The 23467-nt window shown below is 42.3% G+C and overlaps 1 protein-coding gene across 1 annotated transcript in view; it reads left to right on the top strand.

The window, feature by feature from the left end:
- The first annotated feature begins 3817 nt into the window (after positions 1-3817).
- The window catches only part of dnajc3a (DnaJ (Hsp40) homolog, subfamily C, member 3a), a 73252-nt gene continuing 53602 nt past the window's right edge, over positions 3818-23467 (top strand). The window contains exons 1-2 of the mRNA XM_043691462.1: positions 3818-4298; positions 19061-19171. Of these exons, the coding sequence (XP_043547397.1) occupies positions 4217-4298; positions 19061-19171 (193 nt within the window). The 5' untranslated portion in view covers positions 3818-4216. The remainder of the gene's footprint in view (positions 4299-19060; positions 19172-23467) is intronic.

Here is a 23467-nt window from a genome sequence, read left to right as displayed (position 1 = left end):
ACTGTAAATATGACATATACTCTAATATCAAGAATTAGCTAGTGGGCGGCACGGTGGCACAGTGGTTAGCACTGCTGCCTCACAGCTCCAGAGACCCGGGTTCAAAAAGATGTGTAGGTCAGGTGAATTGGCCATGCTAAATTGCCCATAGTGTTAGGTAAAGGGTAAATGTAGGGGGCATGGGTGGGTTGCGCTTCAGCGGGGTGGTGTGGACTTGTTGGGCCAAAGGGCCTGTTTCCACACTGTAAGTAATCTAATCTAATCTAGCTCCAGAATAGAAGTTAACAGACAAACTGTGCTCATATATCACAGAGCACATTAACTAGCAGATTATCAAGGCAGATTTCTCAGCAACCTACCTATAAATTTTTTTTTAAACTTCGTTTTCAGCACAGCTGACCTACTTCTGGGACTGCATTACACTGTTTGGTCTACTATATGCCAGCATCTAAACATAGACACAGCCCCAGCTCTTCAACGATGCTGCTACTAACAACTACTCACCTCTCAACTGCTCAATCTCATTTTACAAAGCTACATCCTGGGCTTCACAATGCTGCATTCCAGCATCTAACATTTAAGTTCTCTAGTGCCTCTGTGCAGAATTTTACTGCCACATGCCATTCTTTGTCCCAACTGCATGGAGCCAACTAAATGCAGCATTTTAGCAACATGGTGTCACCATCTGACTTCAGATTTGCTTTTTGATGATCATTCAAATGATCTGGTTGATCTATTAAACCTCTGCAAAAGTCCCATCCTTGTTACTGGGGTAATAACAATGGTTTTAAGTATTGAAATGTACAGTTATCTGGTTGTTAGAATCTTCATTACTAACTTCAGGTGACAGTTAATCATATTGCTGGGGGTATGGAGTCACAAGTATCCCAGGCTGGGTAAAGATACCTGATTTTCTTCCCGAAAATACTTTTAGTGAAGTAGGTAGTAATAAAAAACAAGAAGTGTCAGGGAAACTCAATGGGGAGGGCTCAGCAGAGGTAATTACAACTTCCAGAACAAGCAATAGGACAGAGTATGGAAAGGGTCAGGTATGTAACTTCATGACACAGCAGATAAGGGGACAACTAAGAGAAAAGGGACAGTCAATGCAGGACCGAGGGTTTTGTACTTAAATGCATGTAGTCTACAAAGCACATAAATAAGCTTGTAGCGGCATGGTTGCAAGACACCAGGGCTAGGAACAAAGCATTGGAGGATACACATCCTATTGAAAGGTCAGGCAGAGGGACTGGGCTACCTTCATGAAAAATGAAATTAAATCTATAGCAAGACTTGATATAACACTTTAGGCGCAGAATTTTGTGTGGAGAGTTGAGGAACCACAAAGTAAAAAGTCATTATATACAAGCATCCTAGCAGTATTCAGAATGGGGGAAGAAAATCAATCAGATGATAGCAAAGGCATGTAAGAAAGGCAATCTTATAATAATGATTGGAGACTTGAATATGCAGGTGGACTAGGAAAATCAAGTTAGTCATAGACCTCAAGGAGAGGAATTTGTAGAGTGTGTGTGAAATTTGTTTTTGGAGCAGCTTGTAGAACTCACTAGGGAACAGGCAATTCTGGATTTGATGTGGAATGAGACAGACTTTATTAGGGAGCTTAATGTGAAGAAACCCCTCGGAGGCAGTGTCTATATGGGAGAATTCACCTGTAGATTGAAAGGGAGAAGCTGGACTCAGATGTAACAGCATTACAATTGAATGAAGGTAACCGCAAAGATATGAGGGACAAGTTGGCCAGAGTTGATTGGAAGGGGAACCTTGCAGGGCAGACAGCGGAGCAGCAATTGAAGGGTTTCTGGAAATAATTCAGGAGGCACAGTTAAAAATCATCTCAAGGAAGGAAATACATATTCTGGGGAGGACGAGGCAACCACGTTAGACTAGGAAAGTCAGGGACAACCTAAAAGCAAAAGAAAAGATTAGTAGGAAGCTAGAGGAATGGAAGCTTTTATAAATCAGCAGAAGAAACTAAAAAGTAATGAGGAAGGAAATGAAACACTAGGGTAAATTAGCTAGTAATATAAGAGTATTGCAATAGGTAGAGATAGTTAAAAGGGAAGAGTGGACATTGGACTGCGAGAAAAATGAGGTTGGAGAAGTAGTAAAGGGAATAAAGAAATGGTGGAGGAACAGAATTGTAACAGTATCAGTTTTCACAGTGGAAGACATCAGCAGCACACCAGAGTCAGAGGTAAGTAGCCTCTGGAAAGGAGGTGTTGGGGAAGCTGAAAGGTCTGAAGGCGGATAATTCATCTAGAACTGATGGACTCCCCCCCCCCCCGGAGTTTTGAAGTAGATAGCATCGGCAGTGATCTGACTGGAGTCAGGGAGGGTCCCAGAGGACCCTCTGTTCAAGAAGGGAGGGAGCCACAAGACAGAAGCCAGTTAGCCTAACCTGGTGGTTGATAAGATTTTAGTGCACATTATTAAGGATGAGATTGTGGAATACTTGGAAGTGCATGGTATAATAGTGTTAGCACAACTTTGTCAAAGGAAAGTCATACCAGGCAAATCTGTTAGAATTCTTTTGGAGAAGGTAATGAGCATGTCAGACAAAGGAGAGCCAGTGGATGTGTTCTAGTTGCATTCCCAGAAGGTCTTTAAGAAGGTGCAGCATTACAGTCTGTTAAATAAGCAAGAACCCATGGTGTTAGGAGCATGGATAGAAGAGTAGCAGAGTGTGGAGATAAATGTTTCTTTTCAGCAGCCAGTCACCAGTGGATTTCCACAGTGAATAGTGTGGAGATCACAACTACACATTAACAATCTGGATGAAGGAACCGAGGGCATTGTTGCTGCGTTTGTGAATGATACAAAGATAGGCAGATGGATAGGTTGTGGGGAGGCTGCTGAAGTACTTGGATAGGCTAAGACAGTGGGCAAAGAAGTGACAAATGGAATATAATGTAGGAAGATGGAAAGTTATGAACTTTAATTGGAAGAATAGAGATATAGACTATTTTCTATATGGGCTTTGGATCTCTGAAGTGCAAAGAGACGTGGGAGTTCTAGTTCAGGATTGTCTTAACATGCAGGTTCAGTTAGCAGTTAGGAAGGCAAATGCAATATTAGCATTCATTTGTAGAGGGCTCGACTATAAGGCCAGAGATGAGCTGCTGAGGCTGTACAAGGCCCTTAGCAGACTGCACTTTGAATGCTATGAGCAGTTGTGGTCCAGTATGTCTACGGAAGTTTGTGATGGCCTTGGAGTGTTCCAGACAAGATTTATGAAAATTATCCTGGTGATTAAGATAGGAGAAGTAGTTGAGGACTGGAGGTCAGTACTTGATGGAATTTAGAAGGGTGAGTGTGGATTTAGTAGAAACTTATAGAACCTACAGGCCTGAAACATAGTGGAGGTGGAGATGGAGATGTTCCCACTAGCAGGTAGATACTAGGTCCTGACAGCACATCCAGAGTGAAGGGATGACCTTTTGTGGAATTTATTACCGCAGAAGGCTGTGGAGGTCAAATCATTGGGGAACTTATCGGTCATAATCCTAATATGGTTAAGGTCATTCAAGACTAGGTCTACGTTGAAAATTTTTATTCAGTTCAATTTAAATTCCCTGGGCTGTTGTGATGGATTGCGAACCCTATCTTCGAGTACATTGAGAGCGAAGCGGGACGCAGGTTCACGGAGAGAGTTGCAGGATTAGATCAGCGTGGAATCGAAGATAACTTTGTCAGAGGCGGGGCAGCAGGACGGCGCACGCGGGGCGGGGTTTGTTTCGGAGTCCACGTCATCCTGTTCGTCACGTGTAGCAGGGTCTTGCGTGGCCGCTGCCCATTCAGAGTGAGGTATGACCTGTTCTGCTGCCATCCAATCAGAGCAAACCACGACTGATGGGTTCTGGATTTTAAGAGAACGGCGTTGCGAGGAAGGGATTAATTGAGCGGCCCAGCGGGATAGGGGTTAACTGAGCATTAAGTGACTTGCAGGACTAGGATCGGCCCATCACTGAATGACCACTGATAGGGGAATCAATCCAGCAGCGTGCGGCCTGATTCAGAGAGACGTTAGCCTGAATCCGTGACAGCGGCCCAGAGGCAGGCTTGATCCCGGTGAGACAGTAGCTGTATCGGTTGGGAAAGTAGCTTCTTCTGGAGATCCGGCAGGTCAAGATTAACTCGGGCCGAGGTAGAGCCTCGCGCTCCGCCGCACGCCCGAGGATTCGAAAGCTTCGGGATGGTGGCGCCACGGGCCTGCCTGAGGAAAGTGAACTACTACATTCCCTTCCTGTTGGTCATCATCGATCTTCAGTGTGAAGGTGAGGGACGGGTGCGTCGCTGTCCGGCCTCGGCCGTGTCCTGTTCTCCAATCTGCGTGCTCCAGAGCCAGGGCATATGTCTGGGACAAGGCCCAGCAATCGCCTCATCTTGCCTGCTGAGGTTTACAGCCAGAAACTGATTTCGGTAACTATTTGTCCCTATACAAACTGAAAAGATTAAGACATAGCAATCCTGCTAATCATGCCAGTCCATTCCCCGATGGAAGCTTTAGATTTCGTTACAAGTTTAGCTGTTTGTTTGGCACCTGGCCTTTACCAGTGGTGTAACTAAGGGAGAATTAGTTGTAGAACACTGGAGCTGAAACAGAGTTTATCCTCAAGTATATTTCTTAAGTGTCATTTTGTGTAGACTTGAGCAGGAAAATCTCTTAATTTTGTGCAAATCTAATTTTGTAATCAGAAGCCAGCAATAAAATCAATTCTGTAGTTGCCAGCCTTATGGGGCTGCCTTATGAGCTTTAACAAGGTTCCAAAGAAGCAGCTGTACTTTTTAAAAGTAGCAGAAACTAGATTGAGTCAGTGAGGTGTTTTGTCTTAAACATATAAAACTAACCAAGTTAATGTGGCAACACTTCATTGGTGATCAAACTGATATTGGAAGAAGGGAAAGAAGTTTTCTGCTGCTTTTGCTTTTCCTAAGTTGCTTCAGCTGACACAACTTGTATTGTTACACAAGTAGCTAATGTTTGGTGAGTTTCTTGTAAATGACTTATTATGTTCCTGAGGTTCAGTATCTAGAAGGTTAATAAACTATATATTTTTAAACAAGCTACATATAAAGTGGAGTATAATAAAGTAGTTCCTTTGACACTTAAATGTGTTCTATGAATTATATCGCAGTTGCAACCCCTGGTAGCTCCAGAATGCTGGTGCGCTTTCTTTTATTGGTCATAGTATTGAGTATAGGACTTGGGATGTCATGATGTGGCTGTACAGGACATTGGTTAGGCCACTTTTGGAATATTGTGTGCTTTTCTAGTCTCCATCCAATAGCAAGGATGTTGTGAAATTTGGAAGGGTTCAGAAAAAATTTACAAGGATGTTGCCAGGGTTGGAGGGCTTGTGCTATAGGGCTGAACAGACTGGGGCTGTTTTCTCGGGAGGGAAAATCTGAGAAGCTTATAAAATCATCAGGGACATGAATAGAGTAAAGGGACAAGATCTTTTCCCCCAGGGTGGGGTTGTCCAGAACTAGAGTGCAGTTTAGGGTGAAAAGGGACCTGAGGGGCAACTTTTTCATGCAGAGGGTGTTGCATGTATGAAATGAGCTGCCAGAGGAAGTGGTGGAGGCTAGTTCAATTATAGCCTTTTAAAAGGCATCTGGATGGATATATGAATAGGAAGGGTTTAGAGGGATGTGTGCCAAGTGCTGGCAAATGGGACTAGATTAATTTAGAATATCTGAACAGTATGGACGAGTTGAATTGAAGGATCTGTTTCCCTGCTGTACATCTGACTAAATGCTTTAGGCAAGGGATTGCATTTGGGAAGATGTAAAGCAGGCTATGCTTGACTTGATATTGATTAGTTAAATCGCAGTTGCCATAATGATTTGAATTTTAAAATTCAGTTTGAGAGCGATACAATTGATGGATTTTTAAAGTAGAGGGCATGAAAGCAGAGCTGGCTAAAGTGAATTAGCAAATTTAGCTTGGGGTCAATAAAGATGCATTAACAGACATTGTAAGGAGAGATTTCAGAATAAACGGACTGGATACAATCCAACAGGTAAGAAAATTTTGAGGGATGGACACATCTGTAGTTAACTAGAGAAATTTTGTGAAAAGTAAACTCCTAGAATTGTACAAAGACACCTGGTAGGTCAGAAAATTGGGCAGAATATTTTTTTAAAAACCATGATCAAAAAACTTATGGGGTTAGGCTGAGTGGATGCTAGCCAGAAATATTTAAAAAAACAGACCGCAAAGGTTTGTATAGTTTATGGAACAGAATTAAGTGTGAGCACTGATCCTGTAGGAAGTTAACCTGGTGAATTAATATGAAAAATGTTAGGTGACTTGAACAGATATTTTGCATCAGTCTTCACTACAGAGGGCACAAGTTACATCCCAGAAGCAGCAATAAACTAGAAAATGAAAGAGGAATTGCAAGAAAATCACAATTTACTGGAGAAGTGATCCTGGTTAAATTGCAGAAGCACTGGCTGAAAGGTGCCCTGATGGACTTCATCTGAGGATCTTAAGAGGTGGCTGGTGAGATAGCTGATGCATTGGTTTCAAGTTTCCAAACCTTGTTTTAAGGGCAGTTCTACTAGATTGGAAGTGAATGTAATTCCCTTTTAATTTGATGAAGAATGAAGGACTGCAGGCCAGTTAGCATAACATCTAAATAGAAGAAAACATTAGAACCTACTGTCCAAAGATGTGCAGATTAGTTGGTTTGGTCATGCCAAATTACCCAGAGTATCTAGGCATGTGCAGATTAGGTGGATTAGCATGGGAAATGCAGGGCTATAGCGTACAGAATGGTTCTGGGTGGGATTCTTCAGCGGGTTAATGTGGATTGAATGGCTTGCTTCCCCACTGTTGGGATCCTATGATTGTGTTATTAAAGAAGTTTTATAACAGGGTACTTGGATAAATTCAAAATCATCTGAGAATCGCAATGGTTTTGTGAATGGTCAAACATTATTTACCTACCTATTTAGAACTCCAAATAGATAACATGTGTCTAAAGGGGAACGGGGAGGAGTACTGTACTTAAAATTTCCAGAAGGTAAGGTGCTGCTTCAGAGGATGTTGTGGAAAATAACCCCTCTTGTAGGAGCAACATACTGACATGGATAGGAGATTGGCTGGCAAATGGGGAGTACCCACATTTGGGTCTTTTTCAAGTTGGTACGAGTAACAAGTGTTGTGCCACTGATCATTGCTAAGACCTTTACAATTTCTGTAAATGGCTAGGATGAAGGAATGGTGTCAAATTGGCTGACAAACTGAAGAGGATAGCAGATTACAACATGATAGAGATGAAGTGAGGAGGCAAAGATGTGGCAAATGGGGTAAATTTCTGGGATAGTATGAATTTGGTCACTTTACAGGAAAAATAAAGCATCGTCTAAGTGATGAGGTGATGCATAGGGATCTGTGTGCATGAATTACAAAAGGTTAGTATGCAGGTACAGTAATAATTAGGAAAGTGAATAGAAATGCGACTGTCATTGGCTTGGACCAGCATTTTTATTGCCCATTCCCAATTGTCCACAGGGCAGTTAAGTCAACAGCATTGCTGTAGGTCTGGAGTCAGATTTAGGCCAAATTAGGGAAGAACACAAACTTCCTTCCCTGAAGGACATTTAGTGAGTCATTGGGTTTTTCCAGCAAATTACAATGGTTTCATGGTCATTATTAGACTTTTTTTGTCATTCTGGATTTTGAGTTCACACTCCATCTGCTGTGGCAAGATTTGAGCCTAGGTTCCCAGAAAATTACCTAAATTAAGTCTAGCAATTTAATTCCAGTAGGCCATCGTGTAAATTAACATCTGGGAAATTGACCGCAGCAGTAGAGATGATGCTTCTGTTACACAAAGCATTAGTTGGATTGCATCTCGAGTACTGTGTACAGGCATTCTCACCTTTTTGATGTCAACAATGAAGTAAGTAGATTCAGAGAGTATTTATCAGACTGTGAAGATTGAACTAGGCCTTATTTGCTGAGGTTTAGAGCAAAGGTTGAATTATTTTAGATATATGATCCAAAGAGGTCTTGATTGATTAAATATGGTGAGGACGATACACCTTGTGAGAATCTATAACTATGGGCCACTATCTTAAAAATCAGGGCGGCCAAATTAGAAAGGTGAGGTGAATTTTTTTTTAATATATACTCGGTAGCAAAACGTTGGAGTTTTTTTTCTGAAAAGATGACTGAAGTGTCTTCAATATCCAAGTGTAGGTACATTGTCACATTGCTTAATCAGAATCTGTGCCCCATATTAGCAACTGATAAGGTAAAATCACATGGATCTAGGGATAACTTGTCAAGTAGACCACAGCCTTCTGTCTGACTGTTAAGTCAGCTTTGTAGCCACTTGGCTAGCCCTCCTTGGATCCCATGTAATCTAACCTTGGTTCGACATGACAAATTGGTTACTTTGTCTACAGGGACTTTAGCAAGGCCTTGAACAATGTCAACAGCTTTGCCTTCATCTATGTTTGTCATTATAATTAAATATTTCAATCGAGTTAGTGACATGATTTCCCATGCACAAAGTCATGCTGACTAACCCTAATTAGTCCTTGTCTTTCCAAATGCATTTACATCCTCTCAGAATCCCTTCCAACAAATTATCTACTACTAATGTTAAGCTACCTGATCTGTTGTTTTGTGGCTTTTCCTTGCAGCCTTCCTTAAACCAGGCACAACGTTAGCCACCCTCCAGTCTTCCGGCACCTCACTTGTGGCTGTCAGTGATACAAATGGGATGGGGGGGGGGGTGTTGGTCCAGGAACAGAGGAATTTTGGGGTCCTTTTACACAGATCCAGCTTAATGGGAAACTGGAGGGGTTGGGGAGGATGCACAGAGCAAGTTCAGCAACACATTTCCTAAGTTTTGGAACATTTTAACAATGAAAGGCTAAATAAACTCTGGTTGTTTTTTTTTACAGCAGAGAAGGCTTTCCCTTTTTGCCTGGAGGGTGGTGGGAATCTGGAATGCACTCTCAGGCAGTAGAGGTGGGAAATCTTTCAACAGTTTTAAAAAGTACATTTTAGTGCTTGAAATACCATAATATTTGATGCTACGGATTGAATGCTGCAAGGTGGGATTAGTGTAGATAGATTGGCGCATAAAATGGTGCCAGAGGGATTCTTCTATGCCATATGACTACTTAATAGGTTTTCAGGAGTAGGCAGGGATGAGGATTTGAAGTCACAATCAGGTCAGTTAACAACTTATTGAATGGTGTGGCATGCTTGAGGGGTTGAAAGGCCTATGACTGGTTCTAATTCATGCTTATGTAAAGTTGTCAATGTGTAACAATTATTTCCCATAAATTTAAGTTAAGTTTTAATTGGGACATTACTGAAAACAAAGGCAGAACACTAGATCTCATTGGGAGAAGTTGTTTGCAAGATTACTAACAGCAGGTTGAATTTAATTGCTACCAGAGAGCTGGTGCGTCTGCATCTGTTTAAGTTGGCACCTTTTCTAAAATCTAGATTAGAGTGGTGCTGGAAAAGCACAACATCCGAGGAGCAGGATTCCTGATGAAGAGTTTTTGCCTGAAATATCGAAATTTTTTTTTCTCTGCTCCTTGGATGCTGCCTGACCTGCTGTGCCTTTCCAGCACCACTCTTACCTAGACTCTGATCTCCAGCATCTGCAGTCCTCACCTTTGCCTGCCTTTTTAAAAATGTTGTCCTAGGTCTCGAGCTGCTTTCTCAATATTTGGAAACACGTTGGATCTGACTGTTGACCAAAGAGGTAAATTTTGAGTATGGTGCAAGAGGGGTTTTGGGAGGACTTCTGCCTTCAAAAAACACCAGCAGTCAAGCTATGAAGTCAAAGTTCCAAATTGGAATAGCTGTTCAAGGGTTAGAGACTGCCCAAATAAGGCATATGATGATTGAGATTGGAAAATGTGGATGAGAATTCTAAATTTTTAGTTTTGCTGAACTCCCAAAGTCAACTTTGGTCTAGAAGCATAGCTATGATGGGTGAGCAGGAATCAGTTTGAGTACAGAAGGACTTTGGATTAGCTCCTGTTTATGGAGGGTAGCACTCTTCAGACAGGCCAAGAATTCATTAAGCAGTCACATCTATGTGAACAACAACACAGATGAGAGTTTTGGTAGCTGAACTGAGGTAGGGATGGAATCAGGTGATGGTATGGAGGTGGACTTAGTGGTCTTCAAGGTGGTATGAATATGTTTTTGGGAGCTCAGCTCAATTAAATCACATTAGAATTGCAAAGATATTTGGTTCATGCTGCGAACAGCTTTCAAGTAGAGGGAAGAAGCTATCCCCTTTTAAGGAGTCAGTTTTTGGAATGTGTTGAGACAGTGGTTTAAGTCTTCCTAATATATACTTGAATGTAAACTGTGTTGGCAAAGTAGTCTGACAGTTTGGATTTAGATTTTTTGAACGGTGATGGTGTGTTCGAACATAGTCTTGATATGGACCAGACCAGACCCTCTCAATATTTTAAGATAGCCTAGACTCTAACCTTTTTCAATTTTAAAAGCAAATGTGAAGTGCTATATTATAGATGCAATTTGACTGGTCAAACTACTCAACATTGAGCAAAACACAATTTATTCAACAAATTTTTGTTAAAGCACAACAAAATAAATAACTTTGGAAAACCTAACAGATAATATATACAGTAGCTATTACTAATTAACTGTGTTCAATGAGTAACATCCCATAAAATACCCCTTGACTAAAAGGCAGAAAACAGATTTTCTCACAGGCAGTGCCCAGAGTAGGAAGAGAAACCCCAGCTTCTAGCTGTAGTGGGGGGGTGGTTTGCGAATTAGATGCTTCAAGATGGCAGCAGCTTGTGATATCAAAAGCTTTAAAGAGAAACTAGAAATAGATGGCCACACCCATTCAGGCTTTTTTTCTATATAACGGCTGTCAAGTTGGTGGTTAGACTGTTCCTCCCTTCTTGTTAACTCTCTCGTTTCAAAGGGTACCAGGACAAAATACACCTCTGAAAGCCACAGTGTTATCACACTTTAATCACAGTACCTCATGGGATCAGGTCAATCGGAGTAAAGCTGTGATTGCAGTATGCCCTTGTCACTATGTCTGTTAGGTCTGTCTTGCTGGTGTGGCAGAATACCAGGGATGGTAATGAAGTCTCAGAAATTGGCTTAATGCTCATTACTGGAGCGCTAATCTGGGCCTAGGGATTACCAATCCAGTATCATTACATCATGAAACTGCCCTCTGGATTATTTTCTTGAACACTCAAACAAAACTGTGGTTTTGAGCAGAGGGATGGGCAGTGGCTGTTTGAACAAGTAGTAATTGCTTTGTTTTGAGCAAGAGAGACTTGTGGGGATCGTGATAGAACATTGAACATTATAGCGCAGTATCGTCCCTTTGGCCCTTGATGGTTTCACAGGTTGGCGCAACAAATCTGAAGCCCATCTAACCTACAGTATTTCATTTTCATCCATATGTTTATCCAATTACCTTAAAGTTGGCAAGTCTACTACTGTTAAGGACATTCCACAACCTCTACTATTCTGAGTAAAGAAACTACCTCTGACATCTGCCCTGTATCTATCACCGTCAAGTTAAAGCTATGACCCCTCGTGCTAGCCATCACTATCTGAGGAAAAAGGCTCTCCACTGTCCACCCTATCTAACCCTCTGATCAGCTTGTGTGCCTCTATTAAGTCACCACTCAACTTTCTTCCTAATGAAAACAGCCTCGAGTCCCTTGGCCTTTTCTCATAAGACCTTCCCTTCATTAGATTAGAACCTCCACAGTGTGGAAACAGGCTCTTCGGCCCAACAAGTCCACACCAACCCTCCGAAGAGTAACCCACCCAGACCCATTTCCCACTGACTAAAGCACCTAACACTATGGGCAAGTTAGCACTGCCAATTCACCTAACCTGCACATCTTTGTACTGTGGGAGGAAACCAGAGCACCTGGAGGAAGCCTACGCAGACACTGGGAGAATGTGTAAACTCCGTATAGGCAGTCATCCGAGGCTGGAATTGAACCGGGGACCCTGGTGCTGTGAGGCAGCAGTGCCACCCCCTCAGCCACCATGCTGCCCCATACCGGGCAACATTCTAGTAAATCTCCTCTGAACCCTTTCCAAAGCTTCCACATCCTTCCTATAATGTGGCAACCAGAACTGGATGCAATACCCCCAAGTCCGGCCATGCCAGAGTTTTGTACAGCTGCAATTGTGGCTCCAAAATTCAGTCAGTCTACCAATAAAAGCTAACACACCGTATGCCTTCTTAAGAACCCTATCAACCTGGGTGGCAACTTTCAGGGATTTATGTACATGGACACTGACATCCCTCTGCTCATCCACACTGCCACCCATCTTGCCATTAGCCCATACTCTGTATTCCTGTTGTTCCTACCAAAGTGAATCACCTCACACTTTTCTGCACTAACCTCCACTTGCCACCTCTCCGCTCAGCTGTGCAGTTTATCTATGGCCCTCTGTAACCTGCAACATCCTTCAGCACTATCCACAACTCCACTGACCTTGGTGTCATCTGCAAATGTACTAACCCATCCTTCTATGCCCTCATCCAGATCACTTATAAAAATGACAAACAGCAGTGGCCCCAAAATAGACCCTTGCAGTATACCACTAGTAACTGAGCTCCAAGATGAGCATTTCCCATCAACCACCAGCCTCTGTCGTCTTTTTAGCTAGCCAATTTCTGATCTAAATCGCTAAATCACCTTCAATCACATGCCTCCTTATTTGTGCATTAGCCTACTGTGGGGAACCTTATCAAACACCTTACTGAAATCCATATACACCATCCACTGCTTTACCCTTATCCACCTGTTTGGTCACCTTTTCTTTCTCAAATAACTCTATAAGGTTTGTGTTATGACCCACCCTTCATACTGTGTTGACTATCCCTAATCAACTTATTCCTTTCTCGATAAATTTTACCTCAACTTTTTTCAACACTTTACCCACAACCAAAGTAAGGCTCACAGGTCTATAACTACCAGGGTTGTCTCTACTCCTCTTGAACAAGGGGACAACGTTTACTATCCTCTAGTCTTCTGGCATTATTCCTGTAGACAATGATGACATTAAAAATCAAATCAAAAGACTGCAATCTCGCCCCTGGCTTCCCAGAGAATTGTAGGATAAATCCCGTATGCCCAGGGGACTTGTCTATTTTCACACTTTCCAGAATTGCTAATGCCGCCACCTTGTGAAGCTCAATCCCGTCTAGTCTAGTCTAGTAGCCTGTATCTCAGTATTCTCCTTGGCTACGTGCTTTTTCCAGTGTGAGTACTACCAAAAACAATTCATTTAACGCTTCTCCTATCTTCTGACTCCATGCACACTTCCCACTACTGTCATTGATTGATTGATTGTCCCTAATATTACTCCAGTCATTCTTTTGTTCCTGATATACCTTCAGAAAGTTTTCCTTGATCCTATCTGCCAAAGACTGGTCATGTCCCCTCCTGGCTGCTCTTTTAGGTTTTTCCTGGCTAACTTGTAAGTCTCGAGCACCCTAACTGAGCATTTACGTTTCATCCTTACATCAGCCTCTTCCTTCCTCTTGACTAGAGATTCGCCTTTAGTAAACCACCGCTCCCTTGCTCGACCACTTCCTCCCTGCCTGACCGGTACATACTTATCAAGGATACGCTGTAGCTCTTCCTTGTGTAAACTCCACATTTCAATTGTGCTCATCCTCTGCAGCTTCCTTCCCTATCCTATGCATACTGAATCTTGCCGAATTGCATCATAATTGCCTTTCCCCCAGCTGTAACTCTTTCCCTGTGGTATATACCTATCCCTTTCTGAGAATGTGTATCAGGTATAAGCAGGCAGGGAAAGAGTTAAGTTCTGAGTTTTGTGAAGCGAGGTTCAGCTGAGCATGACTCAGATCAGATAAGCACTTACAGTTAAGAATGGGGTGCTGGAGGCAAGGGTGGTGGGTTAACAAGGTGGTAAAGCATTCATTATGTAGAGGCATTTAACAATATTAAAAGCATTCAGTATGCAAGGTCTGCTAATAGGGGGAAAAAGTATCCATTGTATGAATCTAGTTAACAAGGTTAAGAATAAAGGGCTTGATCTCTGCTATTGATTCTCGTTAATTGTAATGATCAGCCAATTAATGTGTTGCCTTATCTAGATGCTCCTCCCTATAAAATGACTATATAATTCATTAAGAAACTGCTATTTGAGAGAGAAGACCGCGAACCCATGTTTCTGTGCACATGGGTGATCATTCTCTCTCTGTCTCGGAGCGTTTTTGGTCGACTGAGAGGGGAGCGGGACATTTCTATCATTAAAGTAAACATGACTGAATTATGGTCACAACCACCAAAGTGCTCATCACCTTCAAATCCAATACCTGGCCAGGTTCACTACCCAGTATTAAATACAGAATCATCTTTGCTATCCTTTCCTCTACATCTCTGGAACTATTCGGAGGCATATAGACAACTCCCAACAGGGTGACCTCTCCTTTTCTTGTATGTCACCTCAGCCCATATTACCTCCAATAGATGAGTCCTCAAACATCTCATCTGCCTCCGTAATGCTGTCTTTGAGTAACAATGCCACTCCTCCCCCTCTTTTACCTCTTTCCTGTTCTTACTGAAACATCAAAGGTACCAAAGGAATCAGTATTTGGATGTATTAAGCCTTTTCCTTTTGAGATGACCAAACAGCTCAATGGGCTAGTTTCTTCTGTACTGTGCAAAAGTGAGGACTGCAGATGCTGGAAACCAGAGTTTAGATCAGAGTGGTGCTGGAAAAGCACAACAGGTCAGGCTTCTGTACTGTGCTGTATTATCCCATGTTTCTATGATACTCAAATTTACTTGCAGAGACTCAGACACCTACAGCCCAAAAGTAGCTATTTGGCTCATCATATCTGCAAAGGTCTACCTGCACTCATCCTATTTTCCAGCTCTTGGCTCCGCTTTGCAGGCAATGAAAATGCATGTGAACCTCTAAAATGCTGTGTAAATGTTCGAGTTTGTGATCACCATTTCAAGTCTTGACCTCCAGATTCTAATCACCTTCATGGTGGAAAATGTTTCTCTTGATTCTCCTCATGGCTTTCTATCTCAACGCTGTCAGAAGCCTTTTAGAAAAGGCCCAAGATAATAGATTAGCATTGTTAAATGTTTAGTCATGAATCATGCAGTGCAGAAGGGGTCATTTGGCCCATCATTTTTATAATGTTATTAGTACATTGGAACACCAGAACTGCCGAAGTGCTCCAGCTGTGGCCTAAACAAAGTTCTGTACAGCTCCAACATAACCTCCCTGCTCTAATGAAGTATGCCTCGACTGAAAGGCAAGAGTTTCGTATGTTGTTAACCTGTTGTGCATCTTTAGGGATTTGTGGATAAGCACCCTCAAGATCTCATTGTTCCTGAGCTTGCTAGTGTCCTATTGTTCATTGACTATACCCTTGTCTTATTCCTTGTTCCAAAATGCATTGCCTTTTATTAACATATTAAACTCCATCAGTCCTCCTCCAATCTACAGTCCTCCTCATTTAAGACCATCTTCCTTCTTGTCAACTACCTGGACAACCTTGGTGTCATCTGCAAACTTATCACCTCATATTGAAATAGAGAGGGGAAAAAAACATATCCTGGCTCTCAAATCATGTGGAAGCAGGCCATCAAATCCACACTAATCCTCCGAACAGCATACCATCCAGACCTATCCCTGTAACCCTGCATTTCCCTCGGCTGGTCCACCCATCCTGCACATTACTGGACACCTATGCGGCTATTTAGCATGGCCAGTCTACCTAACTTGCACATCTTTGGACTGTGGGTGGAAATTGGAGTTTCCAAGAGGAAACCCACGCAGACGGGCGAGGAATGTGTAAACTTCACAGTTGCCTAAGACTGGAATCAAACCTCGGTCCATGGCACTGTGAAGCAACAGTGCTAACCATTTGAGCCACCGTGCTACTCCAAACTAATCCTGACCAATAAGGGACCCAACACTGATCCTTCTTTGCCACTGGGTACTAGCCTGCAGTCACACAAATGGCCTTCTGCCACCACTTTGAGTCAAAAAATTATGTAATTGTCCATTTTCCTCATTGTATTTCAGTGTGGCACTTTGCTTTCAGGGTAATTAAGAGGTGTTCTAAAAATTACTTTTAATGCATCCTGTGTGTATAAGCACCTCCAGTTTTTAATTTTATTTCAAGAATTATAATCTGTAGAGTTTCTTTATAAATGTAATTTGAATTTCCAGTGACTGGCTAAAGTTAACTTATAGTTTGTCACAGTAATCTTTTTGGCTGATATTTGTGCTATAAACTTCAAAGTTTTTTTCCATTTAACTCCTAACTTTTTTGAAATTAATCAATACCTCATTACCACACTCCTCCTCTCCCCCACCCAGCTAATAAATTACCAGCTAATAAAGTAATAAAATTTACTTTTTCCCTTGTGTATGTGCTTCACTCTCCAGGAAAGACAGTTCAAAGCTATTCTCAGTTCCTGTTTCCTTTTCCAGCCACACATCTGCCTCCTGAACTGAAGTGAATCCTGCAGTTATTTTCACAGCCATCTGAGCTATTTTAAAGAAAACACTTATTGCATTCTAAGTTGCTTTATGATTCAGTTCTGGCTGTCATATGTTGAATATTTATTTGGTTATGCTAGACATAAGAGAATTCAAGCTGGCTACTCAGGATGCTTTGTTTACGTGCCACGCTAGCCTTGTAGTGCATTTGTCATGATTTGATTTTTTTTTTTTGTTACCTCCCAATCACTTCCAGTTTCCAGGCTTTTAGTGCTTTCATTGGATTTGGCAAGTTTTTTTTTTCCCTTTTCCTCTGGAGATGATGAGCTTGAAGATCCTTTTAAAAATTTCTGCAGTGCCAGTAGTTTGTGTATGCTTCATTTTGGTTTTCAAAGTGTCTTGTACTAATGACAACTTACCATCATTTAAGTTGACACTTTTTTAAAATTCTTGTTCACCTCTTTCTACAAAGATTGAACCAAAATGACCTCTCTTTCAAAATCTTTTTGTTATACAGTTGTTATCTATAACATACAATCAGATTTTTTTTTTACATGTATTAGCACCAGTAAAGGAGGTGAAGTTCACCATTTGAGCTTTGTTGCCCTTTTCACATGTGAACATGAATACAAACGAGCATCCTGTGTACCTGAATATCAGCAAGCACTGTCCATTCCACCAAAATATTGAGAAAGAATCCAAGAAATTCATTGAATTGCAGAATAGGTAAAAGATTTCTCATCAAGATGTGCGTAACTAATTTTACCATCCACCTTGTCTTCGTCTTCTTCCTCCGACTACTACTACCATATCATCAGTGATAGTAGGACCCTTAGCAGACGTTAGGATGAACAGCCCTTTCCATGATTAGAGTAGTACTGAAAAAGCACAGCAGGTCAGGCAGTATCCGAGGAGCAGGAAAATTGACGTTTTAGGCAAAAGCCCTTCATCAGGAATGAGGCTGGGAGCCTCTCCTTCCCCCAGGCTCAATCCAGATGAAGGACTTTTGCCCAGAATGTCAATTTTCCTGCTCCTCGGATGCTGCCTGGCCCACTGTGCTTTTCCAGTGCCACTCAAATCTTGACTCAATCTCCAGCATCTACAGTACCCACATCTGCCTAGCCCTTCCCACGATCCAGCCCAAATTTTGGGTCTGCTATGTGGATCGACATCTCTTTTCATCACGAAACGCAACAAATTATAAACCCACAAACATCAACTGCTCTCTAAAGACTAGATTAGATTCCCTACAGTGTGGAAACGGACCCTTCGACCCAACCAGTCCATACCAACCCACCCAGACCCATTTCCCTCTGAATGATGCACCTAACACTATGGTCAATTTAGTACGGTCAATTCACCTAACCTGCACATCTTTGGATTGTGGGAGGAAACCAGAGCACCTGGAGGAAATCCACGCAGACACCGGAAGAATGTGCAAACTCCACACAGTCGCCAGAGGCTGGAATCGAACCTGGGACCCTGCTGCTGTGAGGCAGCAGTGCTAACCACTGAGCCACCGTGCCGCCCAGAGGAAGACAACATCAACAGACTCCCCTTCCTAGACATCACAGTAGAATGAAAAGCCAATGGAGAGCTGCAGGCCAGTGTCTACAGGAAAGCCAGACACATTGTCCCTGTAGTTGAGTATCTGGTCAATCATCCCAACACCCAGAAATGGAACTGCATCAGGATATTACTTAAATGAGCCACAACACACTGCAGTACTCTGACTACAAGAAGCTGAGAAAAATCTCCTATACAATGTATTCAGTAACTACAGTCCGCTGATTTCCTATACAACAGACCTAAACAAGAAGACGCAACATGCCACATTAAAGACAAATCTGAGATGATGACCAGACTACTCAGGCCCTTAGGCATCATGGTAGCCTGCAAACCTACCACCACACTTGAACAGCTCCTGATGAATTTAAAGGACCTGTGCCAACAGCTCGCAGAACGAACATCATATGCAAAATACCCTGCACGGACTGCAACAAACGTTACACTGGACAGACAGACAGGAAGCTAGCCACCACGATACATGAGCACCAACTAGCCACCAAAAGACATGACCAACTATCGCTCATCCTGGGACAGGCTAAACAAAGACACACACAGGAATTCCTAAAGGCCTGGCATTCAAACCAAAACTCCATTCACATACATTTCAGTTTGGACCCCATTTACCAACGTCTCAAAAAAACCGGCAGTGATATCACCCACCACAACAGATCAAGACATAATCGCAGTAAGCAGGACAGAATACTAGCACTTCATCAGAGGCTCACTGTTACCTAGCATGGTGACAAAATGTCTGAGAACAAATCTACCAGCTCAGCGAGCAAACTTACAACCTGAAGTACTTGTGCTGTCTGCTCCTTTTCTCTCTTGATTTCCTCCAAGTACTTTTTTTTTTGTTTTCTTGGTAGTCGCACTCAAACTAGTGATAACTGTAAAATTCTAGGTGCCAATATTAATGTCTGCAGTGCTTTATACTGTATATTACTTTTTTTTTTCCAGGGATAGAAGGTGGCATAAATGCTGAAGTTGAAAAGCACCTTGAAATGGGAAAGAAGCTGCTGGCTGCAGGACAGTTAGCAGATGCGTTGTCTCATTTTCATGCTGCTGTAGGTATGTGCATGTTGGAAATGCATTATTATTACTGTTTGGCTCTTAACAGTACATTCATGGGTGCATTCACCAAGGCATTGTTTCTAGAAATCCGTCCACTTAGCACTTGTCTATAAAGATAGAAACATAGAAAGTATAAGCAGGAGAAGGCCTTTCATGCCTACTATGCCATGATCATATTGAAGGCAGATCACCCAATTGTGTACCCTGTTCCTTCTTTCTCCCCATGTTCTTAGAATCTTATTTAGTTAAAAGGAAGCATTCTTGAAAACATTGTTTTGGTCTCAACTCTGTACTGTGACACAGAACTCCATAGGCTCACCTCTCTTGGGATGAAAACCTTTCTTATCATTCCAGTCCTTGGTTAGACAGTCAACAGTAGGTGTAGGAGTAGGCCATTCAGCCCTTTGAGCCAGCACCACCATTCTTTATGATCATGGCTGATCATCCACAATCTGTATCCTGTTCCTGCCTTACCCCCATAACCCTTGATTCCACTATCTTTAAGAGCTGTATCCATCTCTTTCTTGAAAGTATCCATGGACTTGGCCTCCACTGCCTTCTGGGGCAGCGCATTCCATATCACCACCACTCTGGATGAAGAAGTTTCTCCTCAACTCTGTTCTAAATGGCCTATCCCTTATTTTTAAACTGTGTCCTCTGGTTCTGTACTCACCCATCCTTTAATGGTCTCAATCAGATCCCCTCTCATCCTTCCAAACTTGTATATTCAAGCCCAGTCACTCCAATCTTTCAATGTATGATAGTCCTGCCGTTCCGGGAATTGACCTATGCTGCACTCCCTCAATAGCCACAATGTCCTTCCTCAAATTTGGAGACCAAAACTGCACACACTACTCCCAGGTGCGGTCTCACCAGGGCCCTGTACAGCTGCAGAAGGACCTCTTTCATCCTGTATTCAATTCCCCTTTGTTATGAAGGCCACCATGCTTTCTTCACTCCCTGCTGTACCTGCATGCTTGCTTTCATTGACTGATGTACAAGGTACCAGATTCCCTGTCGTCGGGAACATCCTTATGTTTATCCTATCTTGTCCTATTGGAATTCTATAAATTTGAGATCCATCTCTTCATCCTTCTAAATGCAAGTGGATATAATCCTAACTATAGTCTCTTTTGATATGTCAGTCCTGCCATCCCAGGAATCCGACTGATAAACCATGAGTGTATTTCCTGATAAGGAGACAATATTGCACACCGTACTCCAGATACTGACTCACCAAGGCTCTGGACAATTGCAGTAAAGCATCCTACTCTGAATTTAAGTTCTCTCCTTTTAGAAGGCTACTATATCATTTGCTGCCTTCACCATCTGCATGCATACTTTCACCAATTAGTTTACAAGGATTTCCTGGTCTTATCTCTGCCCCTTTCCAAATCTAACACCATTCAGATAATCTACTTTCAATTTTTGCTACCAAAGAGAATAACCTCCTTGTTCATCTGCGTTATGACTTCAGCTGCCATGCATTTACTAATTCTCTCAATTTGTCCAAATCACACGGAAGCATCTCTGCATCCTCCCACCCAGCTTTATCATCTGCAAACTTGGTGGTATTGCTCATAATTCCCTCATTTAAATTACTAATGTATTAGTGAATAGTTGGGGTCCAAGAATTTATACATGTGGCACCCCACAAGTCATTATCTGAATCTCTTCTGGTACCTGATCAAAAGAATTTCTGAGATTAATGTGAAGTGTCCTGATAAATGTAAGGTGAGAAGCTTTGATAAAATGTATTTATGACAATATTCAAGTTTTCTTGTTTATAAAACTGTGATGTATGAACCTGAGTGGTTCATTTGGCTCTGAGTCTGCTCTGCCTTTCAATGCGATCATGGTTGATCTGATAATTCTCAGCTCTACTTTGCCTTCTTTAACCCTGGATTCTCTTGATGAATGGGCATCTATCTCTGAATACACTAATGACTTAATTTGTAGAATTCTTAATACAAGTTTACTACACTGAGAGAAGAAATTCTTGTTCTTCCTTCTGAAATGGCTGACTGCTTACTGTAAAGATTGTACCCTCTTGTATATTTCAGTTATAAAACTGGAGAAACTTTGGGTAGGAGCAGCCCATTTAGCTGTTTGGACCTGTTCTGCCATTTGAATATGGTGGAGTCCTACATATCTGTATCACAGGCCCTTTCGCCCACCAAGTCTACTGGTCAAAATGAGGCATTAACTATTCTAATCTCCTCTTCCAGCACTTGGCAAAGCATACAAGGTTTTGGGCCATTTCAAATAAGCATCTAACTACTTGAGTGTTGGGAGGTTCTGCCTGTTCTACCCTTGCAAACAGAGTTCTACATTCCCACAAACCCAGGATGAATAAGGTTTTCCTTGCATCCCCGCGAAGCCTCTTGCCCCTTACCTTATCTCTGCCTCTAGTCCCCAAGGGGAGAAGTTCCTTCCTCTCTGCCCTGTCCATGCCCCTTTTTAATAGGTCTCAATCATGTCACCCTCTGTCTCCACTGCTCTCCAGTCTACCCAATCTCTTTTGTAACTGAAGCTCTCCAGAACAGGCAACATCCTGGTAAATTCCTCTACATGTTTTCCAGGCTAACCTTATCCCTGCGATAAGGTAAAGTTGCCATTGTCCCAGATGGCTGCTGTCCGTAGAGATGACTGGTGGTGTTGACACCTGAGGTGTTTGGGGGGGGGGGGGTAGAGCTGGTGGAGGGGGCATTTTTTTGAGAAGGAGATTGCCTCACAGTAAGCTCAGCTGCTGTGAGAGATGGCCCCATGCTGTCCACATCAATTGCATTGCGAACCAGCTGTCCAGCCAACTGAACTAATTGACCCTTTATTTGGATTCTACAAATGCACACAATGATTCGAGCTGTGGCCTGATGTTTTCACAGTTTCAGTATAATGAACCGTGAACCTCACTAAATCATACTTGATTTCAATGAAAATCTGGAATTAAGAGTTGAATGATGACCACGAACCCATTGTTTGTCAGAAAAAATGCAACTGGCTCACTAATGCCCTTTTGTGGAGGGAAACTGCCATCCTTAACTGGTGTGACCTACAGTAATGTGGTTGACTACTAACCTTGGGGATAGGAAGTAATCACCTAGCTAGCAATGCCCTCAACCTGTGAAAGGATTTATATTTATTTTAAACTCCAGTCTTTCTCCCCATATCCCTTGATGCTTAAAATCTTTCTTGAATATATCCAGTCTTCTGTGGTAGAGAATTACATGGGTTCACCACCCATTTTGTCTGTCTTGTTACCTCCTGAACACGGATGCTAGCTTTTTGTGATTCATGCGCAATAACCCACAGATCCTCTCTTCTATGGCTTTCTGCAGTCTTTAAATAATATTTAGCTCTTCCTGTCAAGTTGCATAGCCTCCTACTCTTTCAGATTTTATTCCATCTGTCAAGACTTTTTCCACCACACCATTTTAAACTTATCTTTCTGACCATAACCTTCTCATGTCATCCTGACTACTGGCCATCCCATCTATTTTGGCATCTGCACGCTTGCTGCTACTACTGTCCCCCTCTTCCAGGCAATACTGGATTTAGTGTTATGCAGTGAGGTAGACTTGATAAGAGAGATTAAGGTGAAAGAACCCTTAGGAGGTAGTGATCATAATATGATTTGAATTTAATCTGCAATTTGAGAACAAGAATAGAATCCGAGGTATTACAGCTGAATAAAGGCAACTACAGAGGCATGAGGGAGGAGCTGTGTAGAATTGACTGGGAGAGGAGCCTAGCAGGAAAGACAATGGAACAGCAATGGCAGGGATTTCTGGGAGCAGTTCAAGAGACACAGCAGAGATTCATGCTGAAGAAAAGGAAGCATGGTACAGGGAGGACGAGGCAACTATGGCTGACTAGGGAGGTCCGGGAGAGCATAAAAGCAAAAGACAAAGCCTATAATGTGACAAAGGTCAGTGGGAAACGAGAGGATTGGGAAGCTTACAAAGATTAACAGCGGGCAACAGACAAGGAGCGAGAAGGTTAAATAAGAGGGTAAGGAAATGGCTGAGGAACTAAATAATACTTTGCGTCAGTCTTCATGGTGGAAGACACGAGTAATATCCCAAAAATTCAAGAGTGAGGAGGCAGAGCTGAGTCTGGTGGCTGACATCAAGGAGAAGGTGCTGGAAAAACTGTATGGCCTGAAGGTGGATAAGTCACTTGGACCAGATGGACGAAACCCCAGAGTTCTAAGGGAGTTAGCTGAAGAGCTGGTGGTGGAGTTAGTGGTGATCTTTCAGGCATCGCTAGAATCAGGGAGGGAAAATCTCTAAC

This window comes from Chiloscyllium plagiosum, chromosome 6 (genome assembly GCF_004010195.1).
Source record: "Chiloscyllium plagiosum isolate BGI_BamShark_2017 chromosome 6, ASM401019v2, whole genome shotgun sequence".
NCBI classification, from domain to species: Eukaryota; Metazoa; Chordata; class Chondrichthyes; order Orectolobiformes; family Hemiscylliidae; genus Chiloscyllium; species Chiloscyllium plagiosum.
Note: the sequence above shows the minus strand (reverse complement) of the source record. Positions and strands in the feature narration are given on the sequence as shown.